We start from the raw sequence: 13,499 nt of genomic DNA on the forward strand, positions 1-13,499 counted from the left end.
TGTAAACAATATGTCTAAAGAATAAATAATAATAGAACTAATGTTAATACTGATTTCGAAGTTCCCCATTATGCACACACTTTGTTGTATAGAAAAGATACAAAGCTAGGACAATTCAGATTCATTAGATAACAAGTTACAAATGAGGATTATGTGGATTTATTTAAGAGTGTGAAAGGATAGCAAATCAAATTCTGTAACAAGTCCAGCGTCTTAAAATATAAAGGTTATACAGGAAAAAACAGAAGGGACAGCGGTTTTACAAAGGTAGCACAGAAAACAAAATGAGAAACAGAACTCGTGGCCAGATACCACACCCACAAATGACACGTAAAAGTGTATGTTGGAATGATTAGGATAAGCTCAAGCCCAGTTAACACAGAGCAAAAGTACACATAAAAAGTGTACAAACCTAGAATCAGTTCTCATATGCGCGGAATAGAGACGCCAATATTTCGGAGACCCGGTACCCACACATAATGTGGTGTTAGAATTGTTTAGTTCGTAGTGAGCACGTGCTGTCGAGGGGCAGAGGGCTTCACGTTTTTCCGAGGCCTCTGCAACTGAGTTGCGTTGGTGATGCCTGTTGTAAAACTTCTAATTCCTCTGTGTGGATGACCCCTATGGTGCAGGGTTAACGTCAGGACGATGACTGGTGACTGTGTAAGGAAACATAATTAATAGTCATAATTTTACTAGCAAACAACTTCAACTGTTATAGCAAAGCTCTGCGGCTGCAAAGCACCCCTGGGCATATGCTAGCAGCATGAAGTGCTGTTACGCTTGTGTAACAGGCGGCCATTGGGCAACTTGACGCCAGCAGCAGAATAGGAATGCTGGCATGCGGAATCCACAACACACGTCAGCCGTCTGAGAAGAGCCCTGCAACTCAGAGGATGACGCGCCAGTAGGTGAAGAGATCCGACATGGTTCTTGTAGCAGAAGACAGCACCCTGCACCAGTGACTGTCCACCCAAGCAGCTGCCACGAAAGCAGATGCACACCCTGTGCTCGGACAGCTGCCCGCTCTCAGGGCGTAGGGATGCCGCTGGAGTGAGCCAGCTAGAAGCCCATGGTGGTGTACTCAGAACCAGTAGTGGGCGTGACGTTGGTGGATGCCAAGTCTCGTGGCAGATGCTTGCAGAGCCATGTCACTCTGATGCCTAGCATAGTCCAGCGCTGCCACACTGAGCTCCATTTGGCTAAAAATGTTGGGCATTTATACAGGTTCGGCGACTACTTATTTTGGCAGAGCGTCGCTTCCAGCAACATACTCCAAAACACGGCACTATCTCGGAGGTATAGTAACTGGCCTACTGATCTAGCAGTCTTCCTGCCTTTCTGCCACATCGATGATATTGTATTGCCATCCCCCAGCTCAGCCCGTCATGTGCAAAACGTCTGGTGGCATTAGTGCCTCAGTCTACTCTGAATGTGACTACTCCGCAGGCCTCTTGCAGCAACCGAGAAGGTAATGCTGCTATTTTACTCAGCAGCAGCGAAAAATAATGACGGCGCTACATCTGGTTCCTTTACTCTCTCTTCTTAAAACCAGTCATCAGTGTTAGTTAAGTACTTTTTCTACTTCTCATATAATAGGGAAGTTTCAGAGTTTTCATAAAAGCTGCAAACGAAAAACTGTTCCGTGATATGATAATTTTAAAATGAACTATGAAGCAATATTTGCTTTACAAGAAAAAAAACTCGAAAATGTATGACTTGTTCCACAGTCTAGACAGCCCATCAAGAACGTTATGATTGTAAATACTGGCACCTTCTGCAGCCTGTACGATGTCAGCACCACCTTATTAACTACAGAAATACACTGCTTGACAAAGAAAAAGAGAAGCTGCCAGAGGACATGGTTGGATGTCACTGTAGCTTCATACACGGTCGTACACAGCCTCAGTGGGCATGTAAATTATTAGAACTGCAATTGTCGATGATAGGTTAAATGGCCACTATATTGCATTAATATTGTTTTTGAGAAATGTTGTTACCAAGCTTGACAGGTTATTTAAAGGATATCGGCAATATCAGGTATCCAGTGGTCACTGTGAAGAACTTGGAGATGCTGCATACTCACGCAAAACAGCGTTATCAGTCACTTGACAGATTCTGAAAGGGGTTAGTTGTGTGTCTCCATTTGACTGGTTAGTCGAATCGTGCAGTATCCTCATTTGTGGGCGGTCAGATGTGACAACTGCCTGATGTTGAACTGCATGGGAAAGTGATTGAAAACATACTCGTCATCAAGGTTGCAGTCGGCCACGTCTGATCACCACAAGCGACGATTGCCATATTGTGCACCAAGCATATCATAACCTCTTCACACCTGCACCTCCCATCTGACAACAAGTGATGGGATACCTGCAACATCCCGTGTCATCTTCACCAATGGTCAGAGACTAGCAGCAGGCCCATATGTAGACCATCGTTAACGCACCACAAATACACACACCAATAAAATCTTTTGCATCACCTCGGTTCCGACAGTTCCTGAACCTGTATAGAAAATTGGACTAGAGATCCACATAAACATCATTTCCGCCCTTTTGATTCCTCATGAAAACCACATATTGCATATTATACCACCATACAGTGAGACCTCCAGAGGTGGTGGTCCAGATTGCTGTATACACCAGTAACTCCAATACCCAGTAGCATATCGTCTTGCTTTGACGCGTGCCTGTATTCGTAGTGGTATACAACCCAAAAGTTCATCAAGGCCCTGTGGGTCATATTGCCCCGCTCCTCGATGGCAATTCGGCGTAGATTCCTCAGAGTGGTTGGTAGGTCACGTCGTCCATAAACAGTCCATTTCAATCTATCCCAGGCATGTTCGATAGGGTTCATGTCTGCAGAACATGCAGGCCGCTCTAGTCGAGCTATGTAGTTATCACGAAGGAAGTAATTCACAAGATGCGCACGATGCAGGAGAGAATTGTCATCCATGAAGATGAATGCACCGCCAATATGCTGCCGATATGGTTGCACTATCGGTCGGAGGATGGCATTGACGTATCGTATAGCTGTTACGGCGCCTTCCATGACCACCAGAGGCGTACGTCGGCCCCACATAATGACACCCCAAAACATCAGGGAACATCCACCTTGCTGCACTCGCTGGACAGTTGTCTGTAAGGCGTTCAGTCTGACTGGGTTGCCTCCAAACACGTCTCCGACGATTCTCTGGTTGAAGGCATATGTGACACACATCGGTGAAGAGAACATGATGCCAATCTTGAGCTGTCCATTCGGCATGTTGTTGGGCCCATCTATACCGCGATGCATGGTGTCGTGGTTGCAAAGATGGACCTCGCCGTGGAGGTCGGGAGTGAAGTTGCGCATCATGCGGCCTATTGCGCACAGTTTGAGTCGTAACACGATGTCCTGTGGCTGCACGAAAAGCATTATTCAACATGGTGGTGTTGCTGTCAGGGTTCCTCCGAGCCATAATCAGTAGGTGGCGGTCATTCACTGCAGTAGTAGACCTCGGGCGGCCTGAGCGAGGCATTTCATCGACAGTTCCTGTTTCTGTGTATCTCCTCCATGTCCGAACAACATCGCTTCGGTTCACTCAGAAACGTCTGGACACTTCCCTTGTTGAGAGCCTTTCCTGGCACAAAGTAACAATGCGGACGCGATCGAACCGCGGTACTGACCGTCTAGGCATGGTTGAACTACAGACAACACGAGCCGTGTACCTCCTTTCTGGTGGAATGACTGGAACTGATCGGCTGTCGGATCGTCTCCTTCTAATAGGCGCTGCTCATGCATGGTTGTTTAAATCTTTGGGCGGGTTTAGTGATATCTCTGAGCAGTCAAAGGGACTGTGTCTGTGATACAGTCAATGTCTATCTTCAGGAGTTCTGGGAACCAGGGTGATCCAAAACTTTTTTTTGGTGCGTGAAGTTGCATTTGGAGCAGTGCCGTGGCTGGGAAGCATGGACTGCTGATGAATGGTGTCGCATTGTGTTCAGTGATGAGTCACGATTTGCACTACCCTAGATGACCATCGTTGACGAGTGTGGCAACGACCCGGGAGAGTTCGTGTTCTTCCAATGTGTTGGAAAGCCACAACGATGTTACTCTTGGCTTTATTGTATAGGATGCCATCGGAACATGACTGAAAGCGATTGAGGGATATCTGACGGCACAACGGTACTACGTGGACATCGTGCTCCCTCACGTTTTACTTCTCTGCAGCAGTATCGTGATGGTATTTATCAACTGGACAATGATCATCCACACACGACACACAGTCTCTGTAAAATGTCTGCGTGATGTTGAGCTACTCTTGTGGCGTGCAAGATCCCCTGATTTGTTCCACATATCAAGGACAAGCTTCAACAATTGTGGGCCATCTTGCCTAACGATAGAAGACAATGGCTTTATGACAACATTCCCAACTGAATCGGTGCATGCAGTAAGGCCAGAGAGGGTGCGACGTGACACTGATAAAGGGATTCTTTGTAAATGTGACTCGAATTTGTAATCACTGAAATGACATCACATACCCTTTCAATCCATGAATTTTGAACTTCGTTTCCTCTTCTCCTTCTGAGTTCTTTACTTTTTATTAGTCAGTGTATAAAAACTGTTTCCTCTTGATCTTAAAAACAAACTCGTAGAATTATTAATACTCTGTATCCTTGATTATGGTGATTCTATCCTCCAAAAGATTCTACTCGAGAACTCACGCAAGCTGAAATTGGCATTGAATGCTTGTGTCTGATACATTTGAGACGTTCGTTATTTCGGCCATATCACTCCTGGTTACGGACTATTCTCATGATTACATGCCAATAATCGTAGAGACTATCGTACCCTATGTATGCTGTATCGTCTTCTCGGTCATTACATTCCCTCTACTTTATCGTCGCCCCTTACACTGATATCTCAACAGTAAAGTAGAAAATCTGATTTCAACAAACTAAAAATCTTCTCTATACCACCATATAAAACAGCCATCTTTTCAAAATCACTTTCTGTAGAAGGAATCCAACTTTGAAATGATATTCCTCAAAATATTATTGTTATTAGTAATGCCAATTATTATTGTTAAGGAAGACGTTATGAGAACTGTGGGTGTAGTATAAGGTTTACAGCTTGAAACAGCAACCTACCAATATAGTTTAAAAATGTTTATTTAAATCAAACTATTACTGTATTGGACACATTAGAGACCCATCTTCAGATGGATTCTACACATGTTCCTTTTGCCTTCGGGGTCGTTGTTTTGTTGTCGTCATTGGTTTCTTATTAACAGCAATCATTTGTGTTAATAATTATAATTATTGTGGTAATAATACCTCAGAATATACAATTTAACCAGAAGTATGCATAAAAATTAAAAATGCTTCTGTGATTTTTTTTGTATATGTTGTTCCTGATCCGATTTAAGAGAGGGTCTTAAGGTTCTAACACGGTTAGGCTAAATCTATGCTAACATTATATACATATATGCGAAAGTACCTCTGTCTGTTACGCTTTCACGGCTAAACCGCTAAACACGTTTTGATGAAATTTGGTGTGCTGATAGTTTGGAGGCTGAGGAAGAACGAAGGCTACTTTAGCAAATGCGTAGTACAACATATTCATTGATTTGAAAATATAACGCGAAATGTGGAACAATAATTACTCTTTTAAAAAGCTAATTACTCTTTGACATTTGAACTTTAACGCATTTGTGAAAATACGTTTTTTTATTTCATGTGCCCTACATAATAAGATTCAACGAATGAACACAATGCTTATCCAATCCTTTGGGCTTTTATCCGCACTTCCTTACTAATATTAGTACAAAGCCCGTTGCCTTTTAGCTGATGGACGTCACATCTCTCTTATAACTTCGAAGACGCGTTTCGGTTTACGTGATCAGTTCGTAGTCATGTGTTATCGTTACTGACTCTTGGTTATGTGATACTGGTTCTGATGTTTTTTTCCGCTCGCGACTGAATGTGTGTGTTGCCCTTATCATCATTTTAACTTCATCGATGCGCAACTTGCTGAAGTGGCGTTAAATAAAAAGATTTGCATCGAGCTTCCGAACATCCCGACCGGTGACTATCGCCCAATAAAGCTGTACGCACAATTCATTTCATTTTACCGACAAGCGAGCGCAGCGGCGAGTAACAACTAGAATAAAGTGCTTACACAATTCTCAACGTGTTTAATCGTTACTAGTCCAAACTGTCATACTAAAGCTATAAATGCGCAAGCAGCTGTGTCTGTTACGTTTCCACGACTAAACCGCCGAACCGATATCTATAAAATTTGGTATGAGATAGCTTGAACCGTGAGGGAGACCAAGGCCTACTTTAGAAAGAAGTGTCGTCTGTTTGAGTATTATTAAAATTTTTAATGTGGTACACGTCAGTGGTACACAGACGACGCTTGCGCAATGGTCGGCGACTCTTAGTGTTTATAGGTTATTCCGTGACACTACGAATCCAATGTTACTGTGCACACAGTTTGTGATAGTTGTTAAACCATCTGACATAGCTGGAGGTTTTATTTGTGGAAATAAAACAGTAAAATCCGACGGTAAACCTGAGAACCATATTTAAAACTGCGAGTATTACGATACGCGTTGAAAAGATAAGTCTGATTTAGCGCATAGGTCAAAGAGAGCACGAGTTGCGGCAATTACTCGAACGTAGCAAACCTCGGAACAATCTTAGGTCCGCCGGAACTTGGATGCAGAACGCCATGGGGCCGTAAGAGCTACAGGAACAGTAGAACAGTCACAAGCCCGTCGCATTTTAGACGCTGAGCGCCAAGCGTCTCTTACAGCTTGCAAGGCACTCGAAGACCCACAAAAATGGCTCCATTTAAAGGCTGTGCAACAAGCATGTGGAACGTGGAAGGCTTGTGGTGACGCTACATTTGATTATGATACACTACTCGCCATTAAAATTGGTACAGCAAGAAGAAATGCAGATGATAAACGGATATTCATTGGACAAATGTATTATACTAGATCTGACATGTGATTACATTTTCACGAAATTTGGGTGCCTTAATCCTGAGAAATCAGTACCCAAAACAACTACCTCTGGCCGTAATAACGGCCTTCATACGCTTGGGCATTGAGTGAGACAGAGCTTGGATGGCGTATACAGGTACAGCTGCCCAAGCAGCTTCAACACGATACCATGGTTCATGAATAGTAGTGACTGACGTATTGTGACGAACCAGTTGCTCGGCCACGATTTACCAGACGTTTTCAATTGGTGAGTGATCTGGAGAATGTGCTGGCCAGGGCAACAGTCGAACATTTTCTGTATCCAGAAAGGCCCGTACAGGGCCTGCAACATGCGGTCGTCCATTATCCTGCTGAAATGTAGAGTTTCGCAGGGATCGAATGAAGGGTCGTAACACATCTGAAATGTAACGTCCACTGTTCAAAGTGCCGTCAATGCGAACAAGAGGTGAGCGAGACGAGTAACCAATGGCACCCCATACCATCACGCCATGTGATACACCAGTATGGCGATGACGAATACACGCTTCCAATGTGCATTCACTGCGATGTCGCCAAACACGGATGCGACCATCATGATGCTGTAAACATGGTCTCCGAGCTGATAGTCCATGCTGCTGCAAACGTCGTCGAACTGTTCGTGCAGATGGTTGTTGTCTTGGAAACGTCCCCATCTGTTGACTCAGGGATCGAGACGTGGCTGCACGATCCGTTACAGCCATGCGGATAAGATGCCTGTCATCTCGACTGCTAGTGATACGAGGCCGTTGGGATCCAGCACGGCGTTCCCTCCTGAACCCAGCGATTCCATATTCTGCTAACAGTCATTGGATCTCGACCAACGCGTGCAGCAATGTCTCGATACGATAAACCGCAATCGCGATAGGCTACAATCCGACCTTTGTGAAAGTCGGAAAGTGATGGTACGCATTTCTCCTCCTTACACGGGGCATCACAACAACGTTTCACCAGGCAACGCCGGTCAACTGCTGTTTGTGTATGAGAAATCGGTTGGAAACTTCCCTCATGTCAGCACATTGTAGGTGTCGCCACCGGCGCCAACCTTGTGTGAATGCTCTGAAACGCTAATCATTTGCATATCATAGCATCTTCTCCCTATCGGTTAAATTTTGCGTCTGTAGCACGTCAACTTCGTGGTGTAGCAATTTTAAAGGCCAGTAGTGTATATTGACTATGATAATCATAAATTAGACGTCTTAGGGGATGGATCAAAAATGTAGGTACCATAATGCATTGAAATCGAAGGAATGAGCGGCTGGTATTTGTTACTCTTGTGGAAAAATATAACATCCAGTAGTGTGAGAGCCAATGAAATCCCTAAAAACTCTACTTCTGTACGAGTGTAACGAATCGAGGAATCTTTTAAATATCGTTGGGAAATAAATTACATGTTTTCAGATTGGACATGCAGCAAAATAACAGTAACACATTCATTATGTACATACATACCATCACTGCATAATTTGGATACATACGTCTTTACACCACCATATACACAGTCATTTATAAATTACGAGGGCTATCCACAAAGTGCATTATGTTTTGGAATTAAAAATAAATAAAGTATTGTAATTTTTTTTATTATATACAGATGGAAACCACACTTAAATACTACTTTTCTACATAGTTGCCACTTAAATTAAGGCACTTATCGTAGCGATGGACAAGCTTGGAAATTCCTTCGTCGTAAAATTCGGCTGCCTGTGCCTTCAAGCACGTCGTTACCTCTTCTTGAAGCTGTGCGTCGTCATCAAAGGGCTGCATAGCTAACCACTTCTACATTGCTGGGAATAAGTGGAAGTCGCTCGGTGCCAGGTCGGGACTGTACGGCGGATGAGGAAACAACTCCCACTTAAAAGATTCGAGAACTTCACGAGTGGCATTTGCCGTGTGGGCCCGGGGGTTGTCGTGAATCAGCAAGATCTTTGAGCCCAACTTCCCCTGCGCTTGTTTTCTATTGCTCTTCTGAGGTATTGCAGAGTTTGGCAATACCTTTGAGAGTTTATTGTAGTGCCTCTTTCCAGGAAATCCACAAAAATCACACCTTTTCTGTCCCAAAAGAGGTAACCAAGTGGTTGTAGGCGCAGGCGGCCGAATTTTACGACGAAGGAATTTCCAAGCTCGTCCATCGCTACGATAAGTGCCTTAATTTAAATAGCAACTATGTAGAAAAGTAGTATTTAAGTGTGGCTTTCATCTGAATATAATAAAAAAATTCCAATACTTTATTTATTTTTAATTCCAGAACGTAATGTGGATAGCCCTCGTATTAGCTTGCTTTCTCACCATCATTGGTGACGACAAAAATAATGATGTGCAACCGCAGCCGCGGGTAACAGCTAGTAAGTAAATAATTATTCTTGTACGAAGAGTCTGCTGTAGTACTATTTTTAATGCAGATCGCCATCTGTTACAGGTTTAAGTCAATACAAACGCTGCTGCGCCACCTGTTCGAGCTCATTGTGGGTTACGCACTAGCTGTCTTCAGGACGTCACGGCCTTATTGGGAAGAGACTCCACAGAAATCTCGGGAGCAAAGCACGCGAGCCCACGACCTGGCTGGAGGGTCGTCTACTGCAGAAGAAAGCGACAGCGACCTCGCAGAAGCTCCTGGTTCTGCACAGTTTGCAGACCATGAAGACGACGAAGAGTCTCTGGATCTCGGCGCTAAGCTAGGGAAACTTGTTCAGGAGGCGGACAGGCGCCTCATTGATCAGTTCAGAAAAACGATTGTGCCTGGGCTTTCTCCTTTCGTCGAATTTGCAAACGCTATCGATTCAGTTCCAACCAAGTGTCTCATAGATGTGTCCAAAGGTACTGTAGATATTGATGAATTTGCCATGACTGAAGGAAATATAGCTACGAATGACGAATCAAAGTCTTCATATACGCGGGGAGATGCATGTGGCAATATTTCTGCATTTTGTGAAACTTCAGACCACATGGTTGCAGTAAATGAACCAGTCGACATTGAAGAATTTGCTATTCCTGTCAGAGAAATCAATGAAGAAAGCTCTGACCATAGTGAAATCGATGATACAGCAATCTCTACCCCACCGGAACCACCTGAAGGCAAGGCAGACGGTACAGACCAGAATGAAAAAGAAAATATCGCGGAGAAGGGCGAGTCTGAGACAATAGGAGAAGGAAATTCGGAAGAAAGAGAAGAGCGCCTGTCGGCTGTGAACGCCTACGCGTCAGATGAGGAACCAGGTACACCTGAGGAGCTCAAAGTCGAGAGTTCAGCCTCGCCAGTTTCCAGTGAGAAGCAAGATTATGTAGACGTCAATGGAGACGTGATGGAAGTGAGCGAAAAAGTTGAGCAATCTATAGTTGGTTCTGACAGGCATTTGGCGGGATCTGGCACGGGAAAGAAGAAGCAACAGGAAGAGACGCCAGAAGAGTGTCAGCAGTCCCTGCTGCGATCTGGTGCTGGTGACTCTGAGTTCTCTGTACAAGTGTGGTCTGAAACAGTGGCTCTCAGCAGGCAGCGGGTCAGCACCTCTGAGGCACCGTCGGAAGAGGCTACAGCTTCGCCAGAAGTAGCACATCCATTCACTTCGCAGACCAAGGCGGACGCTGACACAGCCTGCGAGAGCAGACAGGTTGGCTGCGTGGAGGTACTGTTTTGTTTCATTGTTTAATTTATTTTTTTGTTTCAGATATGATAAGAGGAAGTATGTGTATGAGGGACGGTATGGGTATGAGAGAATAGCGGTGTAAACTCTCGCGCATGACCAGGTAGCAAATTACTCTTTGCATATTCCGCCATACAGGGCTGGAATTTTAATAGTGGTAACTATTTATTTGCAGCTCGTACAAAATAGATACGTGTTTCAAAGTTTTACTTAGCTTCAAAGTAGTCACGAGCATTGTGTATAACCCGTTGCCAGCGACGTGGAAGTCGTAGGATACTCTTAGCAGTGCCAGTTGTGTTGACAGTTCGAGCGGCGCGGTCTATTGCCCGACGAATTTGTACCAGTTCTGAAGCGAATGCCGTGAAGTGTTTCCTTCAGTTTAGAAATCGAGTTGAACTCACGAGGGCTTAAGTGAGGGGGGTGCAGTAGGTGGTATAGCACTCAGCAGCCCTATCAGTCAAACAAGTCAGTCACAACTTGCACAGCTGGTAGTAGGTTTTGTTCCAAAAATGAACAGCATAGAGACAGAAGTGATGACACTTTCTGCCGGACCTGACCATCATTTTGCAGGACAGTGCTCAAATACGAATAGTGCAAGCTGTTACTGATTTGTTTGACTGATGGGGCTGCCAAGTGCAGTACCACCTACTGCACTCCCCTGAATTGAATTCAATTTATAAACTGAAGGAAACACTTCACTGCATGCGCTTCAGAACTGCTACAAATTCGTCGGGCAATATACCGCGCCGCTCGAACTGTCAACACAACTGGCACATCTAAAAGTATCCTACGACTTCTACATCGCTGGCAACGGGTTATACACAATACTGGTGACTACTTTGAAGGTAAGTAAAACTTTGAACACGAATCTATTTTGTAGGAGCTGTAAATAAATAGTTGCCACTATTAAAGATGCAACCCTCGTATATGAATCCGGAAGAATATTAAACCTCTTGCGGCTACCTCTCGTTCCACTAATAAGTGTTCTGAAAATAATCTGTCATGATCAGAGCACATTCGCTTAACTTAGGATTAGGACAACAGGGCATCCAGTCCCTGAGCGGAAAAAATCTCCGACCAAGCCAAGAATTGAATCCGGGCCCTTAGGATTGACATTCTGTCACACTGACCACTATTTTTTTTCTTTTCCGTTGCGTATGGTCTGTGCAGACGTCACTAGACATCCATTCACGTTGATAGTTGATTCCTTTACTCAGTATTGTATTACATACGGCGAGCAGCCCTCTGACAGAACACGCTGAGCTACCGTGCCAGCATGTCACTCAGCTACTGGGGGCAGACTCACAAGGGAATGTATGTTGTCCAATCACACTAATGTGATCACACTCCCTAGATGCTGGAGTCTGCCTGAGGTCTGCGGTAGTAGGACAAGGTTCGCACGATGCCACTCTGCATTGTTGCCAAATTTATTCAAGATGGAGGCGATGATGTCATCCAAGATGGCGGCATGTAGACTTGGAAACAGCGCATGACATTATCCAAGATGGCGGGAAAATAGACCAATTGTGCTACGTCCACTAACCTAACCCTCCAGAAAAATTGCGGCAAATTTGAATTTTGGCGGGAAAATAGGGCAGTTGGTTACTTCCACTAACCTAACCCTGGAGAAAAAATTGGCGCCAAATTCAAATTCTAACAAGATAATGCCAGCAAAACCATACTTTTCTTTATTATTATTGATGATCATTTATTATCATATGTTATTATTAATATCATTGTTATTGTTATTATTTATTATTATTGGCCTACCTCCACTAGAAAATTCGTGCCAAATTCAAATTCCAGCACGATAATGGCTGCAAAAACGTACTTCTCTGTATTATTATTGCGTAATATTCATTATCATTCATCATTTATTATCATTTATTATTATTATTGGTCTACCTACACTAGAAAATGGCGCCAAGTTCAATTTCCAACACAGTAATATCTCGAAAATTGTACTTCTATTTTTTATTATTTTTTATCATTTATTATTATTTATTCAAGATGTCCGATTTTCGCCACGAGAAAGCCATTTCCTTTACACCCATAACAAAAATCTATCACAAGTTCAAATCCCAACACCATAATCGATCACACGTACGAAACAGTCCACAAACTACGAACTTCCCCGGCCAATTATCTTTTTTCACTGCTAACCTATCAAAATTGCGCCACAAAATGAAGTGCACTTATAGTAACCTAAATCACATCCTTTGATTTTGCAGGGGGAAGTGGACTGAGGTCTTTATTTAAAGGAGTACAGTCATCACTTGTTCTCCGACACAATCAGCACACATATTCGAGATTGCAGCAACACCCAGTGCATTCGCCACGACGTCCGCGCTCCAACTGAGTTAGTTAAAATCGTCGCCTCCCCCTGTCCCCGTCGGCCAGCACACGGGCCGTTGCCAATGGTGGTCGCGTGAGGCGGCTGCTTGCGCGCTGGGGGCAGGCACGCGATAGGCGCTGGACCAGCGATTGCTCCCACCTCGAAAACATGTTTTCTCTGGACACGCTGGAACTTACCGAGGTTGACGGCACAATGGTCCCTTGTTCATTCACCACGTGTATTCGTCGCCTCCACACGTTCCCCGCCAAAATTGTTTGCCTGGGAGCGGAATCACACAACGGTCGGCCGTTCGGCTCAGCATGTGGTTCGACAAAGAACGCCCTGCCACACTGTTGGCGCGAAAGTTGTTTTCCTGGACACGTTCAAACCTGTGGATGCCAACTATTCGCCATCCAGGACGTGTCTTTGTGCGACCGAGAACGCCATGCTACACATTTGGCGCCAAAGTTTGCTCAAGAGTGAAACCCTCCATGACTGTACTACAGCATGTTTGGTC

At 44.3% G+C, this 13,499-nt stretch overlaps 1 protein-coding gene across 1 annotated transcript in view; it reads left to right on the top strand.

Annotated features, from left to right (window-relative positions):
• Positions 1-13,499, top strand: part of LOC126365860 (uncharacterized) — a 226,585-nt gene that overhangs the window by 63,589 nt on the left and 149,497 nt on the right. Inside the window, exon 4 of the mRNA XM_050008526.1 lies at positions 9,426-10,629. Coding sequence (XP_049864483.1) covers positions 9,426-10,629 — 1,204 coding nt within the window. The remainder of the gene's footprint in view (positions 1-9,425; positions 10,630-13,499) is intronic.

This window comes from Schistocerca gregaria, chromosome 4 (assembly GCF_023897955.1).
Source record: "Schistocerca gregaria isolate iqSchGreg1 chromosome 4, iqSchGreg1.2, whole genome shotgun sequence".
Taxonomy (NCBI): Eukaryota; Metazoa; Arthropoda; class Insecta; order Orthoptera; family Acrididae; genus Schistocerca; species Schistocerca gregaria.